The sequence below is a fragment of the Lampetra fluviatilis genome, chromosome 13, assembly GCF_964198595.1.
Source record: "Lampetra fluviatilis chromosome 13, kcLamFluv1.1, whole genome shotgun sequence".
NCBI lineage: Eukaryota > Metazoa > Chordata > Hyperoartia > Petromyzontiformes > Petromyzontidae > Lampetra > Lampetra fluviatilis.
Window position 1 is genome coordinate 2,951,610 of NC_136287.1, and position 23,718 is coordinate 2,975,327.

General features: G+C 43.6%; 2 protein-coding genes and 1 pseudogene across 4 annotated transcripts; 1 reads left to right on the forward strand and 2 right to left on the reverse strand.

Annotated features, from left to right (window-relative positions):
* Window positions 1-532: 532 nt before the first annotated feature.
* GBA1 (glucosylceramidase beta 1) lies at window positions 533-13,486 on the forward strand. Of its 2 annotated transcripts, none has more exons than XM_078862029.1 (12): window positions 533-694; window positions 1,100-1,282; window positions 2,072-2,172; window positions 8,195-8,395; window positions 8,720-8,866; window positions 8,947-9,080; window positions 9,181-9,353; window positions 9,817-10,054; window positions 10,787-11,011; window positions 11,135-11,298; window positions 11,726-11,842; window positions 12,579-13,486. In XM_078862029.1, the coding sequence occupies exons 3-12, from the start codon at window positions 2,103-2,105 to the stop codon at window positions 12,679-12,681; spliced, it is 1,572 nt and encodes a 523-aa protein (XP_078718155.1). In that variant the 5' UTR covers window positions 533-694; window positions 1,100-1,282; window positions 2,072-2,102; the 3' UTR covers window positions 12,682-13,486. The 2 variants fall into 2 exon arrangements, with proteins under 2 accessions (XP_078718155.1, XP_078718156.1); XM_078862030.1 differs by lacking the exon at window positions 533-694 and adding an exon at window positions 808-828.
* On the reverse strand, window positions 1,027-1,120 carry LOC144935625 (U6 spliceosomal RNA; annotated as a pseudogene).
* A 206-nt stretch (window positions 13,487-13,692) lies between the features above and the next one.
* On the reverse strand, window positions 13,693-20,282 carry LOC144935420 (metaxin-3-like). Of its 2 annotated transcripts, XM_078862032.1 has the most exons (9): window positions 20,151-20,281; window positions 18,343-18,412; window positions 18,163-18,239; window positions 17,431-17,523; window positions 16,410-16,592; window positions 16,115-16,191; window positions 15,793-15,950; window positions 15,089-15,174; window positions 13,695-14,510 (listed from the first exon to the last, which is right to left on the reverse strand). In XM_078862032.1, the coding sequence occupies exons 1-9, from the start codon at window positions 20,232-20,234 to the stop codon at window positions 14,394-14,396; spliced, it is 945 nt and encodes a 314-aa protein (XP_078718158.1). In that variant the 5' UTR covers window positions 20,235-20,281; the 3' UTR covers window positions 13,695-14,393. The 2 variants fall into 2 exon arrangements, with proteins under 2 accessions (XP_078718157.1, XP_078718158.1); XM_078862031.1 differs by lacking the exon at window positions 15,089-15,174 and having other exon boundaries at window positions 13,693-14,510; window positions 20,151-20,282.
* Between the last annotated feature and the right edge of the window lie 3,436 nt (window positions 20,283-23,718).

The following is a 23,718-nucleotide window of genomic DNA, read 5'->3' on the forward strand; positions in this document are numbered from 1 at the left end:
TTTTGCCCGTATTGAAACGGCTGTACGGCCGTATGGACCTGAAAACACAATTCCCCTGTACAAGAATAGGGGGTTATAAACCTTATGGGGTTGACAGCGATGTAGAGGAGACGCACAGTCCAACTGAGAAAGACGACCGGGCTAGGCTCACGCCATGGATGACACAAAACCAGTAAACAAAATAATGGAGCTGTTGGATCAACGTTGAGCCGACGTTGGTTCAACGATTCCAACCACATGCTCATCAAGTGCCCAATGTTGGTTCAACGTTGGGGATGTTGTCTTTTTCTTTCCCTCTCCCCCCACAAAATATGTCATTAAATATCGACACAGAATCGTTAAGAATTGACGGATCGTTGGGTGCGGTGGTGCTGCAGCAATGTAAAACAAATCTCTCTCTCGCTCTCATCCTAAACGCGACGTGACGCAGCACAATAAAGGGGCAGATATTTTTTTGGTTCTAAACAAAAAAAAATCCAAACAACAGCTCAGACCACACGGGGGCAGTCGCCTCGCCCTTTTTGTACGACGCGATGCAGGAAGCAGTGACTGCAAATCCACCGCCACCATCATCAACACCGCCACCATCAACATCACCACCACATCAACAACATCAACGCCACCATCAACAACAACAACGCCACCACCACCACCGCTTACCCGCCCGTGGCCTCATCTCCACTGCACATTGAAGGTCTCTCGCCCCATCCTCCTCTTCCTCCTCCTCCTGCTGCTGCTGCTGCTTTGCGTCGTCTCCTTCTTCTGTATTTGCTCCCCGTCGTCTCCTTGGCCCAGTGGTGGTGGGGAGTCATCCGACAGGCAATCAAGGTGGTGGTGGTGGGGGTGGAGCGGTCGAGTCCGGGCTGAGTCACGCCGCAACTCCATGAGTCATCGTCTCTCTCTCTCGTCCTCTCTCTTTGTTTACAATCAGTGGAAACAAGAAGATGCTCGGTATAGTCGGCACTTTGCTTCGTTCATCAATTTTTTTAATGCTTTGCTTTATGTAACCTCCCACCCCCCCCCCCCAAATGGAACGCTTCACGAATTTGCGTGTCATCATTGCGCAGTGACCATGCTAATCTTCTCTGTATCGTTCCAGTTTTACTGTACTGCCGGAGCAAGTACCCTCGTTCTCTCTCTCCTCCGAAACCTGGGACCGGAGTTCAACTTGAGCCCACCACCTCCCCCCCGGGCAACACGAGAACACGACAGGGAGCCCCTCCCCGGCACGACTTTGCTCGCTCGGTGTGACCCCCTTTTGGTGGGGAACGGCCGCACGCCCGTGAGTGAACTCGGTGCAAAGTGTCGCGAAGTTGGGTGCCCCCGTGTGCATTCGTCGACAGCGGACACGAGACACGCACGCCGCTGATATTCATGGCACACGCGATGCACGCACTGGCTGTGAAGAAGGGTAATTGGCCGAAACGTCGCCCATACGGTTTCTCCCCTCCCCCCTCCTCCTTTTAAGGCCGCAGTGTCATTGACGGGCGTGTTGAGTTTGTGTTGATGCTTGTGCACCTTTGCCAACGTATTATCCATGGAATAATGTCTAATCGCGTAGAGACTTTGTCAATCCACTGCTGGATAACGAGGGTCTCCCGCCCCCCCCCCGTCGGCGTGCTGGCCATTTGACCATACTTCACCAATAACTTAAAGGAGTGAACTTGTAATCATGCACTGAATATTTAATGCACTACAAACGATTGTGTACACACGTACATCGACTCCTCTACTTATGAATAATCGACTTACGAACTTACAGAGATACGAACAAACCTGTCCAGTTGCCCGTTCGGAACGAGAGTCGTAAGTTCAACCGCCGCGCAATAGAACATGAAGAACCAGTGGCATCTACAGGATATTATTCAACTTTTAAAACCATTCCCCGTGTTTAGTGTACATGCCATACAACATGCTTGTAATCGACAGAAGTCAAGTTGGACTTACGAACAAATCGACTTGTGAACAGACTTCTAGAACATACCACGTTCGTAAGTAGATGAGTCCCTTGCAATGTGTAATTCGTTCCCTGCATTGGAGTTCCTCATTTCACCGTTTGCCCCCTTTGCAGGTGTTATTGTGGAGACTGCAGATTTGGCGACATGAAGGCGCAATCACTTGGTGTTATTGTCGCCTTGCTTTTGGGAGGAGTGTGGGCTGGAAGATGCAAAGGTACCACCCGTCTGATTACACGTTGCATTTACGAATAGCAATAATTAAATACAGATAGTCCCTGAGTTACGACAGTTCGACTTACGATATTTCGATCTTACGATGGCGATACGACAAAATTATAAAATATTTTAAATTTCGCGCGGTAGGCAAACGCAGCAGCGTACGAGGTACGATACTGTGTTGGGACGCTGCCAGGATGTACGCATCTCCCGCCTTGTGTGATGCAGATAGGCTTGTTTCCTGAAAAAAACTTTCTATTAAATAGCAGTTCATATAGGTAGTCTAAGAATTTACCTTGTCTTTTATACTTTACATTTTACTGTGCAATACAGTATTGTAATTAATAAATACATACAGTATATAGTTTATAGAGTACGGTACTGTAAATTGCTCTGTTTTGCTAAATTATCTTCATTCTTTAAGACTCCTGGGTAGGCTAGGCCATCTTTGACTTACGATATTTTGACTTACGATGGGGTCGTCGTAACGCATCTCCATCGTAAGTAGAAGACTACCTGTACAGGTTGATAAACGTGAACAAGGATTTCAATAAGCACACGCTCTTAAAAATATACAATGAAGTGAACAACAGATGTGCTACAATCCTCTTAACACTCGGCCACTGCCACTATCGTTTCTTCAAAATACACCGTAAATAAACTCCTTTAAAAAAGTTTTTTTTAAACAACGCTTTTATTAACAACTTTGTTTAACTCACGGTCGAGAAGTACGTCAATGGCGCATGAGACACGCGGAGCCTACTTTTTGTGCGAACCGATTCCACAGTTTAGGGACCGTGGCATTTTTGACTTACACAAATATATATCTAATCTATGAAAGTAAATTTTTGTCTGTCCGTCTATCCATCTGTCTGTCCGTCTGTCTGTCTGCGCACGCGCGTTTTCGAGGGATTTGGCTCTCAAAACGTGGGGTTTACGTAAAAAAAATTAGCTGAGTACCCCACGCCGTAAGCCCCTTGCTTGGCATAGGTTATTCCGTTTTCCCATCCGTCAACTTTGAAGTAGTTAAGTTAACAATTGAGTGCGATTTTTATTTAATTATTTCCCTGGCCCGCTCCCCTCCTCTCCCCCCCACTCCAAATGTGTGCACTTACTACTATCGGGTTGGTAGATACTAATATTATAGCGCTTAGATAGTATGATTGTAATCTTGATTTGAAGCTTTCGTGACTGCAGGAATCCATACTCTTTGGTTCTTTCGGTAAAGTCACGTAGGTAGAAAATAAAATAAATCACGACGTTTCGGGAGCAACACAAGCGTCCGGCATCAGGTGGGAAAACATGGTCTGCTGCTGAGGCAGTCTGTTTTAAAAGGTTTGAAATGGGTGTAGCCCAAGGGTCATAAAGAAGTGGCCGGGGCTAATTATGTTAATGTGAGAAATTATCATGTAACTGTATGATTATAGCTCGGGCGGGGGGATGGTGGGGGGGTAGTGGCCCAGCCCCCAGCCTGGCAATGTGTCACCTCCTCTGGCTGGGCAATCTAGGCGAGGCCGCGGGCTCTGCACAGGACTAGGCTTCACCACGGCAATGTAAAGTACAATGTTATTGAATCTTTCGCTAAGAACTCAGGTTCATTGTTTACTATTATAAATCAAATATGTTGCCAGATATTACACTAATAATGTTTGTGTGCAAAAAACTAATTTTTCATTAATAGGTTGCTAAATATTTCCTTCTTTAGGTGTGTTTTTATGATGCTGCGAGCGTGTACTGCCAGTCTGTGCTGTGGCCTGCTGACTGCTCATTAATTAACGTCAGTGCACTGGCACTATTATCTACACTGCTAATTTTTCTTTTAGCCATTGTGAGTGTATGCCAGTCTATAATCTGTTGCCTGCTTCTTTACCTCACTCAGTGTACTGCCAACCTTTCATGTTGACAGTATCCTGCTTTTTCAGCTGCTGACCGTATTGACAGCTTTTTATGTCGACTGTAGCAATGCTTATGTCATTGAGTCGGCGTACTGGCAGTCTATAATCTAGACTGTAGCCTGCTTAACTTACCTGTGCGTACTGCTGCTCTTTAATGTACACTTAATTCAGCTTATTTCTTCAATGCATTTATATTGTTTCGATTGCGCATGTCACGCTATTTACTGATACGTAGTACTGCGATGCTGATAGCTGTGCCATCATCGGGGATTGCTGTGCACGTCGATGTGTGTGTGTGAGTCGATGTGTTGGTGTGTGTGAGTTGATATGTGTGTGTCAGTCCATGTGCGTGTGTGTTAGTCGCTGTGTGTGCGTGGCTCCATGTGAGTCGGTGTAAGTCCATTTCTTTGCGTGTCTGTAGGTCCATGTGTGCATGTGAGTCCATGTGTCGATACGTGTGTGATACCATCAGTAGGCTTAGCCTCTGGGTTGTTTTTAATGCTTTCGGAGTCCCTCACCCTTTGCTCACGTTCCTTAAGGACCTTAATGATGGTGAGCGGCCCCGCGTAAAACTACGTGGCCGTGAGTCAGAGCCATTCACTCTACACCTTGCAGTGCGACAGGGATGTCCTCTGGCTCCCACATTATTAGCATATATTTTGACCACGAAGTTTGTGAAGCCTTCAATGGCTGTACCGGAGGAATTCCCATCTGGTACAGATACAATGGGAGGCTGATCGATGCCCAGGTGCGGTCAAGGGATGGCTCCCTATTGCTCAACCATGTTATGTATGCCGATGCTCTGGTGATTGCTGCTCACTCAGAGGAGGAGTTGGAGACACTACTGCTGAACCTGGAGCTTGCCACTAAGAGGTTGGGCCCTTCTTCTTGGTTCTTTCGGTAAAGTCACGTAGAAGGGAAGTAATAAAATAATAAAAATAAAACATAGTAAAATAAAATAATTCTCACGACGTTTCGGCTACAACGCAAGCAGCCATCTTCAGGTGAAGAATGAGACACTGCCAAGCTAGGAGCTTATATATAAGCTGGGTTGGAGGTGGAAGAAGAGCGCCTTAACAAAAAGAATGTGCATATCAAGAGGAATTTAGCATATTCATGGGAAATGCGTAGGAGGAGGGCGGGGGGGTTTCAAAGTCATACTATGCCCATGCATTATGCAGGATCAGCAGCACCAAGGGAGGGTGCAGGGAGTAGCATTAACAAAGGAAAGGAATGTTAATAGTGTGCAGCTGCAGTTACTAAACAACCACGTAGAAAACTAAAGTATAAACTACATAAAAAACTAAAGTATGAACTGCATAACATCATCAGTATACTTACTATACTCTACAATAAGCTGAGTTACTAACAGCAAGCAATACATTACAATTCTACGTCGTAAAAATTATATAATAGGCTTCCATCTAAACTTTATTCTCTTACATCACACGAGCATACACCGTACTATATACTGCCATAGATAAACCCAACATTAAATTATATACTGTATTGCTATAAACCACTATGTATTATTCTACCCACCCTAATGTGTATCACACTGCTATATGTTTACTATACAATTACGATACTATATATTACTTTGTACATTGTATTAAGCATATAAATGTTATACTATTTGTTACTATACACTGTACCATTGACTGTCGTGTCAATGGATGAGTCGTGGGGTTGGGCCCTACCATCAGCCCCACCAAAACTAAACACCTGCCTGGGTTTTTTGTACCATCGGACAATCCACCCCCACAACTCACAATTGGTGATGGGGCAGTTGTGGAGAGAGTGGAGAGTTTCCCATACCTGGACAGTGTGCTCATGACCGGCTCCGGATTAACATCAGAGGTTTCACTCCGAATCAGTTGAGCGGCATTATCTTTTCATCGGCTGCGTAACGCTGTGTGGAAGCTACCTGGTCTCTTGCTCCGCGCGAAGCTCCAGGTCTTCTCGGCAACGGTCATTCCCTCCCTTCTTTACGCTTGCGAAACGTGGACCCCCCTAATGGAACATCTTCGCCAGTTAGAAACATTTAGGCTGGCCTGCCTACGATCCATCTTGGGTTTAACCAGGCTGGATTGTGTGAGGAGCTCACAAATCCTTTAAAGATCTGGACAAAGTCCCATTGGTGACCTCCTACGGCAGGCAAGGCTGCGTTGGCTGGGCCATGTAGCTCGCATGCCCAGCCATCGCATGCCTAAACAGCTTTTATTCCGCCGGGATCGAGGGGGCTAAACGGGCGCGGCACGGGCTAGAGAAGAGATGGAGTGATGTGGTACAGGAGAATGTGGAGCTGAGTGGACTTGTCGATGACTGGTACCAACGATGTCAAGATCGGCCTCTGTGGAGGAGGCTCGTGAAGGACGCTACTGGGCAGTTGGAGGCAGTCGCCCTCCAACAACAATGGAGGGCGGAGGAGCGACGCTCAAAACAACAAGCGGAGCGCCGGGTGGCTAAAGCACAGCAAGTTAGCACAGTAGGGGGCACAGGTGGTTCATCAGCCAGTCATCTCAGTCAGTCGACCCGTAGCACCTGAGTCTGCCCCGTGACCTCCTGCCAGCGGGCGTTCGACACTTCACGTGGCGTTAAGGTGCACATAGCCTGGCACAAGCATTGTGATGATGTCAACGAATGGCGGTTGTTGTTGTGTGTGTGTACGTACGTGTGTGTGTAAGTCCATGTGTGTCAGTCCATGTGTGTGTGTCAGTCCATGTGTGTGTGGCTCTATGTGCGTGTGCGAGTTGATGTGTCAGTCGATGTGTGTACGGCAATGTGTGTGTGTGTGACAGACCATGTGTGGTGTCTTAGTCCATGTGTGTGTCTTAGTCGATATGTGTGTCTTTGTAAGTCCATATGTGTGTGTGTAGGACAATGTGTGTGTGAGTCTATGTATGTGTGAGTCGATATGTGTGTGTAAGTCTATGTGTGTTTGTGAGTCGATGTGTGTGTCTAACTCCATGTGTGTGTCTAAAGTCGATGTCTGTCTGTGTGAGTCCATATGTGTGTGTGTGCGTGTAAGTCGATGTGTTTCTATGTGTGTGGGTCGATGTCTGTGTAAGTCGATGTGTGTGTCTGTCTTTTTCGCCAAGGCAACGCCGGGTACTTACCGCGTATAATCTATAATACCTTGACTTTAGGCATACTTTAATCTTGATGTGGATCCTGAAGTTCAGTCAAATAACTTTGGAGGAGATATTTCACGTGGTGTATTTCCCCTGTGGGTGTGTGTGTCAATGGATCTGTCAGTTTCTATGCATGATTCAAATACATGCAGCACAAAACTTAACTGCTGGCCATGTTGTGTTGGTTGATTTGGACGTTGCTGAGAAAAGATGGATTCCAATGGAGACAATTCATGTTTTTTTCTTGCTCGCTGTCGCCTCTTTCCGATAAAATGGGGTGCACTGCATTGTGAGATTTTCACACGGATTCTTTGTCTTGATTGAAAGACGAAACAAGTGTCGTGTAAAGATGGAGACCCAGTCTTCTCTGGAGGCAACACGTTTATTTATAATAACTGTAACGGTAACACAAGGTCCCTTACACAAAGGGGTATTGGCCCGTTCCACCAGATACCCTGGGGAGGTATAGCCTCCAGGCTAGTGTGTCCTCACTGGGATTACTTCCTCGATATAAGCCCTCCGGCTAGTGGGACCTAGGGGAGGCTAGCTGACCCGACCCATCCAAGGTCCTCGGGGTCCCGGCCACTGGTCCACTCGGTCCCGGCCCTTAAAAGGACGTCGGGTCCGGGGGTTCCCAGGGTCCGAGTAAATAATAAGGCGTCCAAACAAAATGTAAATTGCTTTAAAGTAGCGAATTAATTGATTAATTGATGCCGATTTTGATACAGGCATGCATTGTCACCGGATCTGAGTCCGTGTGCAAAATGTGGAATTGATTGGACAACGGGAAGTGGACGAAATTTTGATGACAAGATTTGACCACGACAAACAGAGGAATCAAGTTAAGTAAAACCGTTGAAAAAGTGGGAAAATATCTCATTGCAGGATCCCCTTGACAGTGTTTTAATACGGTATTTAACTAAGTTTTCATTGAAATGTTGTAATGTCCTCGCCACCTCGTGCTCTGAATGTGTCGTGCCGTCAACTGCAGGGGGCGCTGTGGCACAGCCGTGCGCCGCACAGAGCTTTGGCCAGAGCTCCGTGGTTTGCCGCTGCGACTCGAAAAGCTGCGACTCGCCCGAGCCACTGGGGCCGCTGGGACGTGCACAGGTGGCTCTGTACCAGACTGACCGCAACGGAAAGCGGCTCGTGCGAAGCAACTTGGTCTTCCAAGCTCAGCAGACGCAACCTGGTCAGTGCTGATATGCAGTGACGTGCATCGCAATAGCAATCGGCGGCAGCTAATATGGGGGGTCGATATCAGTCATCATAATCGCCATGAATATTGTTACGATCAAAACCAACACGATTGCTGGTTGAGGATGAATGTTGGTTCATTGAGCCAATTCAAAGTCAAACAAATACAAAGTCAGAGCATGACTGTTATTACAAGTACATTGACAAGTGTGTAAAATGGTGCAAGTACACTGACGCAAGTGAATGGCTAATAATGAACAGCGCCATGCGTTAGAACAACATTAAACTTGCTGATTGCACATTTTGTTGTCAACCACAGACCTGACCGTGAAATTAGACCCGACCAGAAAGTACCAAAAGGTGAAAGGTTTTGGAGGTGCGCTGACTGACGCAGCAGCCATCAACATCTTGAGTCTTCCACCGCCTGCTCAAGAGATGCTTCTGCGTGCATACTTCACTGAAGACGGTGAGCAGCGCTCATTTGACCCTCAATGTATTTCTTCTCTTGTGATGACAGCATGTGTAACGCCCCTGCTTGTTTTCCAGGAGCCGAATACAACATCGTTCGACTGCCGATGGCAGGATGTGACTTCTCCACTCGGCCCTACACTTATGCCGACACTCCCGATGATTTTGACCTCAAGAAATTCAGCCTCGCCAAAGAGGACATTAAGTACAAGGTTGGGGAAAGTTATTTTTATAAATGTTATTACATTTTCAGTGTTTCCCACCAATGAGCATTTTGCAGCTTTTCTTCCTTTTGCCCCGCTTAATTTGCAGATCCCACTGCTGAAGCAGGCACTTAGTATGTCTCAGCGCCCAGTGTCACTGTTTGCCAGTCCCTGGACATCGCCTGCTTGGATGAAAACCAACGGTGCACTTACAGGCAAAGGAACCATCAAGGGACAGCCTGGAGGTGTTTACTACAAGGCATGGGCCAACTACTTTGTTAAGTGAGAACACCTTATATTTTCAAAGTATACACACCCTCCAGAAAGTTGTTCACATGTGCTATGATTACTTATGGTACGTTGCTTTACTACTGCAAGTCGTTAAGGAGCATAAACCATCACGCAAACTCGTCATCCTCACCGTGGATTCTGGCTAACCATCGAACAAAGATGGTCTCTGCATCGCGCGCTTTCAGATGCACTTCTGCGGCCGTCTGGAATGCTCTTCCGATATTAGGGAGCCACTGGAGCTATGCACCTTTAAATCTAGATTTAAATCTAATTTCTTTAGAACTGCGTTTTGTGTTTAGTTTGTCCTATCCCCGCACCTCCGATTAGCACGGTTGGCTATGTACGGTGCGAAAGAAGTTCAACATACATACATACAGTGTCATTGAACGGTTTGCATGTGATAAAAAAATACTTCTGCAACAATGACACTAAGCATGTGTGTCCGTACTTGAAGGTTCCTGGATGAGTATGCCAAGCACAACTTGACGTTTTGGGCATTGACGGCGCAGAATGAGCCCACCGACGGCGAGTTCACCAATTTCACCTTCCAGTGCCTCGGCTTTACACCCGAGCAACAACGGGACTTTATCGCCATGGATCTGGGGCCTGCACTGCACGGGAGCCGCCACCACAGCGTACAGCTCATGATTCTGGACGATGAACGCATACAGCTTCCGCTTTGGGCACGAGTGGTGAGTCGAGCTTTGTTGATCCAAGGGGACTGACAAGTATTCTATTTCTGATGCAAAATGTTGAAAAATGTAAGATTTGAGTAAGTTGGCTTGGTGGATCAGATAGCCGACACTAACACTAACAAAACACCAAGTTGGCACTGCTGAGATTCTGGATTCGAATCAGGGCAATGGCCTGTGGTTCAACCTGTTTCTCAAGTGTCATCAGTTGATGATTTCAGTGAGGGCAACCAAAATATCCTGATTTTTACCAAAATGTGCAGTTCCAGCTCCGAGGACATTGATGGTTTGCCTTGCAACAGTAGGGTATTGAGCTGCACAAACAAGTGCGGATAACATAATCACCCTTACAGTCGTCATATAATGATGCAGTGGTGCACTTGGGCTATCGGTTATCAGGAATTATATGATCCCGATAGCACCATTGGAATACAATTGGAAAAAATATTTTTAAAATACAAAAAATGTAGGGTTTGAGAAATGCATAACCGCCACCTTTTGCATTTGAGAATATTGGTAAAACAAAACCACAGCATTTCTCTACAAACTGTCCTTTACAATCTGCAAGGCTTTGTGCAGAAAATATCAAAAGGCGTTTGTGTGATCTATGGCCATGTACGATAATCTCTTTGTATTAACTTCGAAAAATGGAAATGTTTGGATTGTGTACCACTACGTTTTCTGATACGTTTTATTTTAATAGATATGTTAATCATAATCAAATTACTTCAGGTGCTGGGAGATTCAAAGGCTGCAAAGTACGTGAGTGGCATTGCAGTGCATTGGTACCTTGACCTCATCATACCAGCCGAACCCACTCTCAGCCTGACGCACAACCTATTCCCGGAGCACTTTCTCTTTGCAACCGAGGCATGCGCTGGCTCCAATCCCTGGGAGAAGGCAGTACTACTTGGCAGCTGGGAGAGAGGCGATGAATACAGTCACGACATCATCCAGGTGCGAGCCATTTTTACGAGAAAAAACATTCAAGTGTACGTTTATTATACGAAACCATGATGCAGTTTAGAAATGTGTATCGATTATAAAAATAGCCAGGATAATCGCTTTCTTGTTTTGCAGGATCTAAACCACTGGGTGGTGGGATGGACAGACTGGAACCTAGCACTAGACCTCCAGGGAGGTCCTAACTGGGTGCAGAACTTTGTGGACAGTCCCATCATAGTGGACAGAAGCAAAGGTGTCTTCTACAAGCAGCCCCTATTCTACCACATGGCCCATTTCAGGTTTGCAAAACAATTACAGGCAACATTAATCCTTACTATGCTAGGCGTTTGGCGATAAACTTGAAATACCGTAGAACAGGCCCATCCCTAATGTGTTATTCTGGGTGAACAAAGAATTTAATGCCCCTTGAAAGTAAACCTCTGGTAATAGCCATGGCATGTTTTCTTTTGTTACCTATTATTTGACATGTGTGCATGACCCATTATATACCCCGCTTTATAACGTAACATTAAATTGGCTACAACTATTAAATATTATGTATTTATACATTTTCTATTGCTCTTACAGCTTTGCACCCTGGGCAAGTACTTTGATTGCTATCCCCTTAAGCCAAAACTGTGAATATGCTGCCAGTCTTAGCTTTATTTTGCATCGTGGTGCAGCGATCAATGATGGCATTAATTTTTACTATTTTCCAATTCACAGCAAGTTCATACCGGAGGGCTCTCAGAGAATTGCTCTGGAAACTAGTGGCAGCACAAAGCTGGAAATGGTTGCTTTTATTCGACCAGACGGCTTGGGGGTAATGGTCGTACTAAACAGGTGAGGAATTGCTGTACAAATAAACCTCAGTGACATCAGGCAAAATATAGGCTAGATGGAGGGGACGCACTTCACACTTTATTTCAAAGACATGGATTAGTTTCCAGTGCAATATGGGCACACCTCAATTTACGTTTGGATTGCGTTCTTGAAAAACCTGAACGTAAAGTGAAAAATCATATATCGAAACATATTTTCCCATAAGGTCCTATTATTTCGCCTAACATGCGTTCGAGAAATATTTTTCAGACCCAAATTCTACTAAAATAACTTTTCAACACAATATAATTTAATGCATAAATATGGAGAATAATAGATAGGTAATTCAAAGCAAATACTGTACAATAACTTAATAACCAGAAACTGGTGCACACAGTGTGATGATGCTACGGTGAGGGGTTGGGGGGGGTATTGGGAGGGTGGGAGAAGGGCAGGAGGAGCGTCTTCCTCCCCGTGGGGGGCATCAAATATAATAAGAGATGTAAACCAAAAGTCATGACGAACAAAACAGATCACCGTTAATCGAATTAATGTATATCGGGGTACACCTGTATTCATTCGGAGAAAACCCCATCATTATGCTAAAACTAGTCAATGTTATCGTTGGTATTTTACATGAGTTCATTGGTCATCTTGTGGCGTAAATCCTTGGTGGCAAATCCAGTTAAACTCATGGACGGGGTATTAATTTATTTATTATAAAAGTATTAATTTCTCGTTCTCGTTGTCCCTGTAGGACACCTGAAGCTGTCACCTTTACCTTGTCAGATCCAGACATTGGGTTTGTACAATGCACAAGTCTCGAACACTCAATTCAGACCTACATCTGGGGCCGATGAGAGGGTGGTGTTGAACATCACGAGTTGCATCATCATCATGTGATCTCCTTGGTTCAGAAAACCTCATCACTTGTCGTAAAATATGCATAATTGTCACGAGTGCCTGACTGATTTCACTTTTTGGTACAAAATGCCCAACTTGTGTTATGATCATGTTCACGTTGATCTTTTTTTAAACAAAGTTCTACTTGATTTGAAGCTTTCGTGACTGCAGGAATCCATACTCTTTGCTTCTTTTGGTAAAGTCACATAACTTTACCGAAAGAACCAAAGAGTATAAAGTTCTGCTTGCACAGTGGATGTGGAAAACTTGGGTTTGTTGCCGCCTGATAATTGTCAGAATAATAAATGCAATTTTTTTCTAAACCCAAATGAAAATGTTAATTATTTTACCGCAATTGCAAACAATATTTTAAAACATATTTGGAGCGGCTATACAACAATACTGTGTGCGTGTTCTAAGTAGTTTTTTCTTAGAAAACACTTAAGAGTAAAAAAAAACTGCCACCAGGCAGTTTACAAAACACAGGTCATTAAATAAAACATTTACACTTCTAAATAAGTAATATTTTAATAACTTTTTTTTAAACACGCTTTTATGAAATGTACGAGTAATGGTAGAACTCCACGACTCCAGGAAGTGGCCCCGAAGCTTGCCATTACGTAAGGGACCGTGGCCAATTACAGCCAACGTCAGTTGACCGTAGACAATTGGACCCAAGCCGAAAAACATAACATATAAAAAAGAATATTAAAAAATATATATATTTTTATGATAGAATATAGTATTGTCATCATTATGACATTAGTATACCAAGTTTGCAGTCGACACCACATTGGGAAGTGAAAACTGAGTTACAAGATTTGTGGATACAACGACAACAACAGAGTTAAAAGAAAGCGTGTAAAAACTTGGACAGTTTGTCAACATTTCAATGTGAATTTTGTGTTTAATAACACTTGCAGAATAAGCACATAAGTTTATACATAGTTATATACAGAAACAAAATACGAGTTATGAGTCTCCTATAATACATTATTGAACCCTGAAGAGCCAACCAACATTATTTTTATTTTTAAGCGGAGTTATGCGATGTAGAAAAAAAAATGAAACATCCTTTCAAAGGTGTTTAACGGTTGACAAAACCACAAATGTTTCATTTCAAAATAATCTTAACCAGCTATTGCAAATAAAGAACCAATTGCCATTTCCAATAAATCTATAGAATTTAAACAAAGGTAACGATGTATTTAAGTAAAAGCCGTACAAGTGTAAAGCACAATGATCAAACACTAGGCATACTTCAATTGGAGAAAGTGCATTTCTATCCAGTGCAACAGATTTCACATACTAGCAATAATGCATGTCTTCACCTTAATAAAGTTGGTCTCCAGTTAAAACATTCCATTATCAGACAATGATCTGGGTCGCCAACGCTTCGCTGATAAACCACTGCAATTTTAAAAACTCCGCATTTATAATTTTTATGTGGACGGTGAACCACATGTACCTTGTCCCTGTGTAGGCCATTAACCGAGACGTAGTACACAACACAAATCTTTTGATTGCACGACCATCGACACTCCCTGATCACATTTACCAGCAGCGGACATCTTTCATCACCTCTCCTCCGCCGTGTGCAATGCACACTGGCTCCTCTGCTGGGCCTTGGACAGCAGGCCTGAGAGAACGACGAGGCAACTGAGGGCCGCTAAGCTGACGGAAGCGGAAAAGGTGCTCCGTTCTCCGTCGGCGTGGAGGCCGTCGTGCTCGGGTTTGACATCTCCCGCCGCGCCACTTTGGGGCTCGCCCGCAGGTTTCCGTCCATCTGCAAAATGAACGAGACTCGATGCATTTTGATAATTAAAAAAACCAGATGTACTTGACTGCCGAATGTAACGTCACAAGTTAAACCAAACAAATGAAATTGAGAAATTGCAAAAATCTTGTTTCTTAAACAATTAGGTGAAGTCATCATGAAGTTTGAGAACCACAATTATTTTGCATCAAAAAAAGTTCAGTCTGGACTTTAAATGTTTTCTTCAAAAGAGTTCACTCATCATCATACAGTGGTGAAGATATCATTGGATATATTTAACCTTTGCTGAAACAAACGTACGGCCAACACTGCACACATTGGATGCATTGCTCTACGGTGAATATTGAAGGCAATCACATTTGTAAGGTCATTCCTTAGGCAAGGAAATGAGGAAATCAAGGTGAGGAAATGTATATGAGCAAGGTAAAGATATAGGGAAACGATAAGAAAGGTGGCAAGCATATGGAGTGGGGAAAATAATCATGCAATCAATAAAAAAAACACATGCAGCTATAGTACGAGGGTCGTGATTTTTTAAATTATAAATGGACAACACTACACAGCACTGCTAGCTCAAGCAACGCCACCTTTTCGATGAGGTTGGACTCCATGTTTACCAGCTGCGTCAGTTTGCGCAGTTTGGCATCCTGCTGATTGGGCCCTGCTGGGGACCCTGATAGGGGAAAGTTTACTTTCAAAAAGTCACAAAAGTGCAGGGAGAAAAGGAGAGTGTACTTTTTTGGGTGAAGTTTGGTTTAAAAATGGCAGGCTTTGTGGTTAATTAAAGGAAGACACAAACCCCCAAAAACAGTTATTGTAGATCTATATCTTGGCGGTGTCCAAGTCTGACAAGAGTTTGAAATTGTGTCAATGAGAATAGACGTTGTGTTTTAGTAATAAAGCTGCATCGCAGCTGCATTCGCAAATTAATTGTATTTTATTATGTTTTATTTTTTTATTATTTCCCTTCTACGTGACTTTACCGAAAGAACTAAGAAGATGAATCCCTGCAGTCACGAAAGCTTTAAATCAAAATTTAATAACAATTATGTTTCTCATAATTGAAGCTTCAAGCTCACGTCGGGCATTGTGATGCAAACAACTATATTTTCTTCAGTTACGTCTCTAAATAGCGAGCACAGGAGACAGCATACTCAAGTATGTCTTGTAGAAAGTTTACTTTCTTTATATTCGTAATCAACTTCTAACCTGTCTTACCACAAAGTCTGCCGGTACATTTCAGGTGCATGTCGTGCACTGCTGTGCGTGGCATCATCCAAGAATACAGTACCTGGGGCCTGTCCAGGGAAACACCTCAGTAGCACTCTCTCACAAAATGCACAGAGATTTTCAATGGCCTTGAGATGCAGTTGAAGTTTCTTGGTGAGAAGTGGGGCTTTCAGTAGTGGGGCAAGGTGACCAAATACGACCGCATCCAAGCTCGAGGGCCTGAAAAAACCAAAGGGTAGCAAACATGGTGAGAATTGCTGACACTTTTCATCGACATAATTTATGTTAAACCATCATTCACTAAATGTTTAATTCATTGTTGTGTCGATAATTTTCCTGCCAATGTTACTTGTATACAAAAACTAGAAAAGTTATAAACTCACATTTCTCCGAAGAAGAATGCTTTTTCACCCAGTTGGAAGGACAATAGATTCAAACACTCCTTGGCATCCCAGTATATCTGGATAGGCAATAAATTAAAGATAAAGTATTTAATTAAGCCATGTAAACACATCATGAGCTCTCATATGGTTAAGCTGATGGAAATGACTACAATATTTATCTCATTTAACTCTTCCTAGTAGAATGAAAAAGGCGATTTGAACCACACGAAGAATAACATGGTGGGCTGCCAATGTATGTGTGGAAAACGCTGACATTCAGCATTGGCTCACAAACCTGGGCTTCCATTTCGGCGAGGCTCATATACGGCGGGCGGCCCACGCTGAGCTTGAGGCGTGTTAGCGCCTGCTGGCTGGATCGGTATGGCGCGAACATGTTGAATGGGAACGGCATTGTCGACGCATACCACGGCCTCGTGACCCCCGTGTAGTTCTGATCGTCCACCCAAAATGTGTGAAGCTGGTAATGAACAAGTTTTGATTATGCAAGTCAGTAAGCATGATCTTCTCATGTTTGGTAGATTAACAAGTAAACCCGTAAAAACAAAGTTTTTCACTCTAAATCCTTTATATGCGTGGCGGCTAGAGTCCTCTCGTCCTCTGGCTTGAGATGGCTGCAATCTATGGGTCAGATGATTGTCTGCCAGTATTAAGCAATTGGTAATTAAATATTTAATTTGTTTTCCCTAAACAGTGTAAAATTTTTGAAAATTTTTTTCACAAAAATTAATTGTCACACACAACGAGTCTGTGTGGAAAATGTCAGCTCGATTGGATCACGGGAAGTGGGTTAAAAAACGAGCGAAAGATTTGCACGGTCCTAAGCAAGCAAGCGAACTTAATATAAAGGATTTAAAATATATTCGCCTGTGGAGGACGCGGGGATCGATCCCGCGACCTTTAGCATGGGAAGCGAGGGCGCTACCAACTGCGCTACTCCGCCACGGCCTGTGGAGGGGTTACGCTCTGGGCTCTTATACTGTGACGTTCAGGCAAAGCCAAGAATGAGTTATATTTGAATATATGTAAAATACATTTTTTTGCCTAAAAAGTGTAACATTTTGGGATTTTTTTTTCACGTACATTAATTGTCTGTCACAACGAGTCTGTGTGGAAAATGTCAGCTCGATTGGATCACGGGAAGTGGGTTAAAAAACGACCGAAAGATTTGCACGGTCGTAAGCAAGCAAGCACGCAAGCAAGCAAGCACGCGATCTTAATATAAAGGATTTAAAAATATCCATCTGCGAGGTAAACACTGCATGGCTGATATTGATTTTTACCACAAATATACTCACAAGAGCTGGTAAAAGCTTCTCTTCGATCAAAGCTACGAACGCCATGGTGTCGGCCCCTTGCTTAGGAGAAAGGTCATAGTCTGCATTGTATTGCTGAAAAGTAAGAAACATTTCCTGTAGTAATGCCTGCCAATGCTTTCTTAAATTATATACTTTATATTGATGTTAAATAAACAGTTCACAATACACGACAGTCATATTAGCAATATTTAACCCGCACATTACGCAAAATTGTGGTTTTTACATCATAAAAATGTTGCCTTATTTGAAATTACTAAATCTATTTTTCATTTTCGTGTGAAAGACCGTTGAAAATGTTCACATTAAAACTAATTAAAGATAACTGTGCTAACAAGACTTCACACAAAGTTAATTGATGAATCCGTAGCTAGGTATATATTAATTACGTGTGCTTAAAATATCCAAAACATTTACAGTGTCCTACTGTGCCGAGTATTTTAAAACAAGGTCAATAAATTAATAAATATTGAGGGGTGATGGCTGATAATATTCACTTGCTCAGTCAGGCACAGACTCGTTAAATTCACTATGCATTCTTCGAATCCTTGCCATATCTTCAGCGTACAGGATAACCACTTCTTTGTTAAACTTAGCCACTTTTTAAGAGCTGCTAAAATGCAATAATTACCCTTATATGACTGAAGCAAACCTTCTGACAGCAATGCCAACGTACCATTACTCAAACACTGTCACAGCAGCTCTTTTTCTCACCTCTTTGCGAAAGCAGTTGAGAATATTTAGTGGTTTGGAAATAGTTTCATCTCCAGATTTAAGGATAGGCAAACATCCTGTGAACACAACATATGGAACACATAACACATTCAGTGCATGTTAATGTTAAAAAGGCTTTTTTACAAAGACAGAAAAAGACCTGACCATGCTGTCACTGACCTGTCACAGATTCCCTTGGATTCCCAGTTTTCTTCAGTTTTACTGGTGCATTGGAAAAATGGGCATATGCCTGCAAAAGGATAATCAATGTCATTACACTATACAGTACGGTATTCCCTCGTTATTCACGAGCTTGCTATCCGCGATTCGCATCTGGAACTCTACACGACTGCATCGAGGCAGAGAAAAAAAGTGATGAGAAGTTATGAGATAAAGTGATGATGGGCAGCATCATCATAATTTATGTTAATTAGAACAATTTGAAATTGTCTTATAATTGTCATGTATTTCATAGATTATTTACATATTTATTCAAGATAATTCATTCAAAACATAGGTTTTCGTAGGCCAATATCATTGTTCACAAAATTGACTATTCACGAGCATCTCTGAAACATATCCCTCGCAAATAACGAGGGAACTGTATTGCAGCAAAGATAATTTACTGCCATAAGTACGTAGCTGAATATTCCAAATGGCTCTATATTATTTGTTTACGTGGTAGATGAACTTGCTACTCCAGGCCGAAATGTACTTAATCGGTTGAGTTTCATGATATTTTCTTTCCACGTTCTTCAAACTGCCCGGGTAAAAAATGCTGTTCAAGTCCTTATACGTAATTATTGACACGACGAGGTTTTGCTTCAAAAACTGTAATTTAGAATGTGTGCTTTAAAGGGAGTTTATTTGTTCTAGTCTGGATTTTAGAGATAAACAGGATCAGCTTTTTCTCCCAACCCAACAGTACAATGAGATAACAAAATACACGAACAGCCCTTTGTCAATCCACTGCTGTTTGAGGACCTCACCACGCTGGTCGCGGAGATTATTTGACCACATTTCACCACGTCGGTCTGTATTTATGTACGTAGCCAGCCGTGCTAATCGGAGGTGCGGGGAAGGATATATGCAAACGATTAGCAAAGATTCATAAAACTAATTATTAAAATAGATGCGGGTTGAAAGCGGGGAGCGTTAGCGTTGGACCATAGTACGGCAAGCACAAGTACTGTAGTATGTAACAGGGCCCCCCCCCCCTATGGACCACACAATAAAACACTAACCGTAGTCTGCGCTCCTTCATGTGAGGAATAGCAGAACTACACCAACTCTGAACTCCTGAAGCCGTCCTGTCGTGCCTACCAGACCTCGGCATTTAGCTTCTGAATATATTGCTACCACACGCAGTCCCGTCCGCCTATGCAGTACTGTACTGTGCAACCTTGAAACAGGAGCCGTCCAGCGTTGCGTTGAAATTAAATGCACCCCTAGTGCCCTCCCTGTTCGCACTGCAGTATATCGTAAGCACTGCAGACTTTGACCAATACGGCGTGACTGTATCAACTAGACAGGCCACTGCTAAATGTATAATCTCACTCGGTGAAACCCTCCCCCGGGTTGAAGGCGCAACCTCGAGAACGGGAGGCGCACGAACTGCGCACTTTCAATACAAACAGGCTGCGCGCAAAGCTGCCAGCAGCTGCGCGAATGCGTTAGCGGTCAATGCGATTAGCAGCGGACAAAAACGCCGCTAAATAGTTTTTTTTTTATCAGGAGGCTAGCTCTCATTAATTAACATAACTGTACATACAATCCTACACCACCCCGCCCCACACCTGTCAGTGGCGACTACCGCTGCAGTTGAACGCGACCCACAACGCAGGCCCACACACAACACCCATCTCGCTCCAAGCGGCCGTGGCAATGCCGGAGCCTCGGCGCTAAACGCCCTTAACAGAAGCGGCAGCAACATGAAGTGGCCGTGCGACGAAGGCAGGCGCGCTGTGTGTGCAACAAGACGCCGCTACCATGACGATGAGGCAGCCCGAGTCGACCGAGGGCAGCCCCCAGGCTCCCCGCCAGCACAGCAGCTCCATGTGCGCGGCGGCCATGGCGCGCCCGGCGGCGACCTTTAACCCTTCCTACTCCCCCTCCCACTCACCCCCCACTCCTCCCCCCGCCCACTGCTGCCCCACACTTCCCCCCCACTGCACCCCCCACAATCCTCACTACCACTCCTCCCCCCCACAATCCCCCCCCCACGATCCCCCCGCCCACTGCGCCCCCCACAATCCCCCCCCAGGATCCCTCCACTCCTGCCCCACTCCTCCCCCCCCACTGCTCCCCCCACAATCTCCCCCCCCACAATCCCCCCCCCCACTCCTCCCACACACCCCCCCCACTGCTCCCCCCCCCACTGCTCCCTCCACAATCCCCCCCACACGATTCCTCCCACTCCCCACTGCGCCCCCCACAATTCCCCCCCACTCCTCCCCCCCACTCCTCCATCCCCCCACCGTGGGGGGGGGGGGGTTCCTTAGGTTTCAATACGAACGGCGAGCGCCGCTGTCGGCAACGCGGCACCGTCGCCGCTCGAATCGTCGTCGTTGTTGCAAAACTACAGAAGTTGTGTGATATAGAATATGGCATCCACAACCATCGCTTTCAATTAAATGTCACAACAACGGCAGAACACACCCTCAACACGTGAATCAATAACACCTGCTATTAAAAGAGGAAAATCAAGTAAAAATAAGCGACGTTTCGGGCAATGACCCTTCCTTTATCACACCTGTCAACCCTCAACACGTGAATCAATAACACCTGCTATTAAAAGAGAAAAATCAAGTAAAAATAAGCGACATTTCGGGCAATGACCCTTCCTTTATCACACCTGTCAACCCATAGGGTTTCCGTATTCTTGTACAGGGAAATTGAGTTTTCAGGTACAGCCGTTTCAATACGGGCAACAACACAAAACAATTTAGTCATTTGTTTGTGTTTCTCCCTTGTGATGGGACTGTAGGATGAACGTTGAGATTTATAGGGGCACGGGGTGATTAGTAATAAGATAGGGCACTGATAAGGGGTTGACAGGTATGCAGATGTGTTCTACGTCCAGTCTATATTTTATCCACAACCATCGCTTTCAATTGAATGTCACAACAACGCCAATCAATAACCCTTCCTTTATAGCACGTAAATACAGTAGCACTCCAAACCAGCTCTCATACACCACTTCATTCTATAATGTGTCTGCCAGTCTGCCTTTAATAGCCACCGAGTAATGCATACTCTGTTTCGGCTTTCAGAGTTGTATCCCTGGGATGGATTGCTTCATTTGTTTAACCAACTTGTAAATGTGTATTTTTTAAAGCCTATAAGGCATATCACTCACTGTGTTTTGTCAGCAGCGGTAATCCAGCACTGTTGAGACTATGGTTGGTGGATCACACAATGTTGTGCAACTGGATTTCCCATGGGCGTCGAGGTGCCATAACCCTGGCTTGCCAGGAGAAGGCAGTCCAGTAAAAAATTAACCCGTAAAAACAAAGTTTTTCACTATAAATCCTTTATATGCGTGGCGGCTAGAGTCCTCTCGTCCTCTGGCTTGAGATGGCTGCCACCTATGGGTCAGATGATTGCCTGCCACCATTAAGCAATTGGTAATTAAATATAATTTTTTATTTCCTAAAAAGTGTAAAGTTATGGAAATATTTTTTCACGAAAATAAATTGTCACGCACAACGAGTCTGTGTGCAAAATGTCAGCTCGATTGGATCATGGGAAGTGGGTTTAAAAACGACCGAAAGATTTGCACGGTCGTAAGCAAGCAAGCAAGTGAACTTAATATAAAGGATTTAAAAATAGAACCATCTCCATTGTTTCATCTGCATGAGAAACAAGTGTTGTTCCTTCGCACGCATAGGTTTTGTCCGGGTGCTTCGGTTTCCTCCCACATGCATGAACACTCATGAAATGGGCTGAAAACATCTTAATATTTAGAGAACCGCAGAGCTTGAGCAGGTGTTGGTGTCGGTTGAACGCCTGACTGCCTTCTCGATTGTCTGTGATTCCTCGTGCCCCTGAACTTTTCTCTCGCTCTCGAGTGAGCAATTACCATGTTCGTTACAAGTTGAAATTATTTTCCTATTATATAACGATGTGTCATGTTTTCTTTACAACCCATCTGCGGAGGCCATATCGCTTAAGTTCATTTTTTTAATAATCTTGGCCTCTCTAATCTGGTCAAACAGTACTGCTTTTCAGGTACAGACTATAACTATAACCCACTTTGCAGACTCGTCCATTTTTGCTAATTACCATGACAACAACAATGGTAATTTACACCCTGGAAGCAGCAGTGAATTACAAATGGTCTCCATTACAAACTAATTTATTTCAGCAACCACAATGGTATTTAAGTGCTCCAGTGCTCATATATTTTATTAGAGCAGGAAACATTTATTACAGAATATTTTTTCCAAGCCCTTATACAATTAAGAGTAATTTTATACCACAACATACGCTCGGCTTCTATGAAAACAAAGTAGAAATAACTCAGCTCATTCGGATCCGCATGTATTTGTATAAGTTGAGTAATTTACCATTTCCAGAATGGTTTTGTTTGCATTTGAACAGCCACTACTGGCATAGTGGGCCGTGATTTATAAATTAATTTTACAGTCGCATCCTGATTATAACTATAATAAGGGGGGATTGATCATAATTTTCTTACTTAAACTCTTATTCGGTATGTTCTCAATGCATTTATTTGACAAAATAAAAATTATTGCAGTTTGTGTATCTTACTCTCTGGTTATTTTGGTTAAAATCAAGACTTTGTGTATCCTGTTTGTGAATAAGATATGTTTTTTAAAAGGAAATATACATTTGTATTATCCTCGCTTTTTTCAACTATTAAACAGTACGGTACTTGTTTGAACACAATGTGAATTAGAAACCCAGTAATTGTGTTTTTTTAAATTATATTGTGATTTAAGCTGTCCACGTGTATTTCATAATTATATATTGGTAGAATATATGGTAGAATAGCTTGACAAACATTTTCAAAGGACCTACCAACTTATATTACCTAACAACTTCTCGAGGGCTTATCTGCCATTTGTATAATACACGGAATTAAGGTCATCCCTTTTTTAGTAGGAAGGTTGACCACTGCCATCCATTATGAGCCCAATTTCATCACCTCTCCTTCCAAGTGTAATAATGTTGAAAAAATGCTGAACTGCTGATAGCACTGTGTAACAATTTATTTATTCTTTTGTTCCTGGGTAGAAAGTGTTATTTCCTAATTGCGTATGCCTCAAAAGCACAGAAAATGGATATTATTCCCCACAAACTTTGCTTTTGTGACCAGGACAGTGATATTTTGAAATTGACCTATTTTCCAGAACATTCCAGATAGATTCAGTGCTAAGTAAACTTGGAGTAACTTTTCAGTAATATAAATAGTAGTATAAATATAGGGGCCTTAAGCCCACCAGTTCAGTTTAGTTCCAGCTGCCTAAGTGGATACATAGATGCATTTTTCTGAGATGGCATCAAGAGTCTGCAAGCATCCGGCAGACGCAT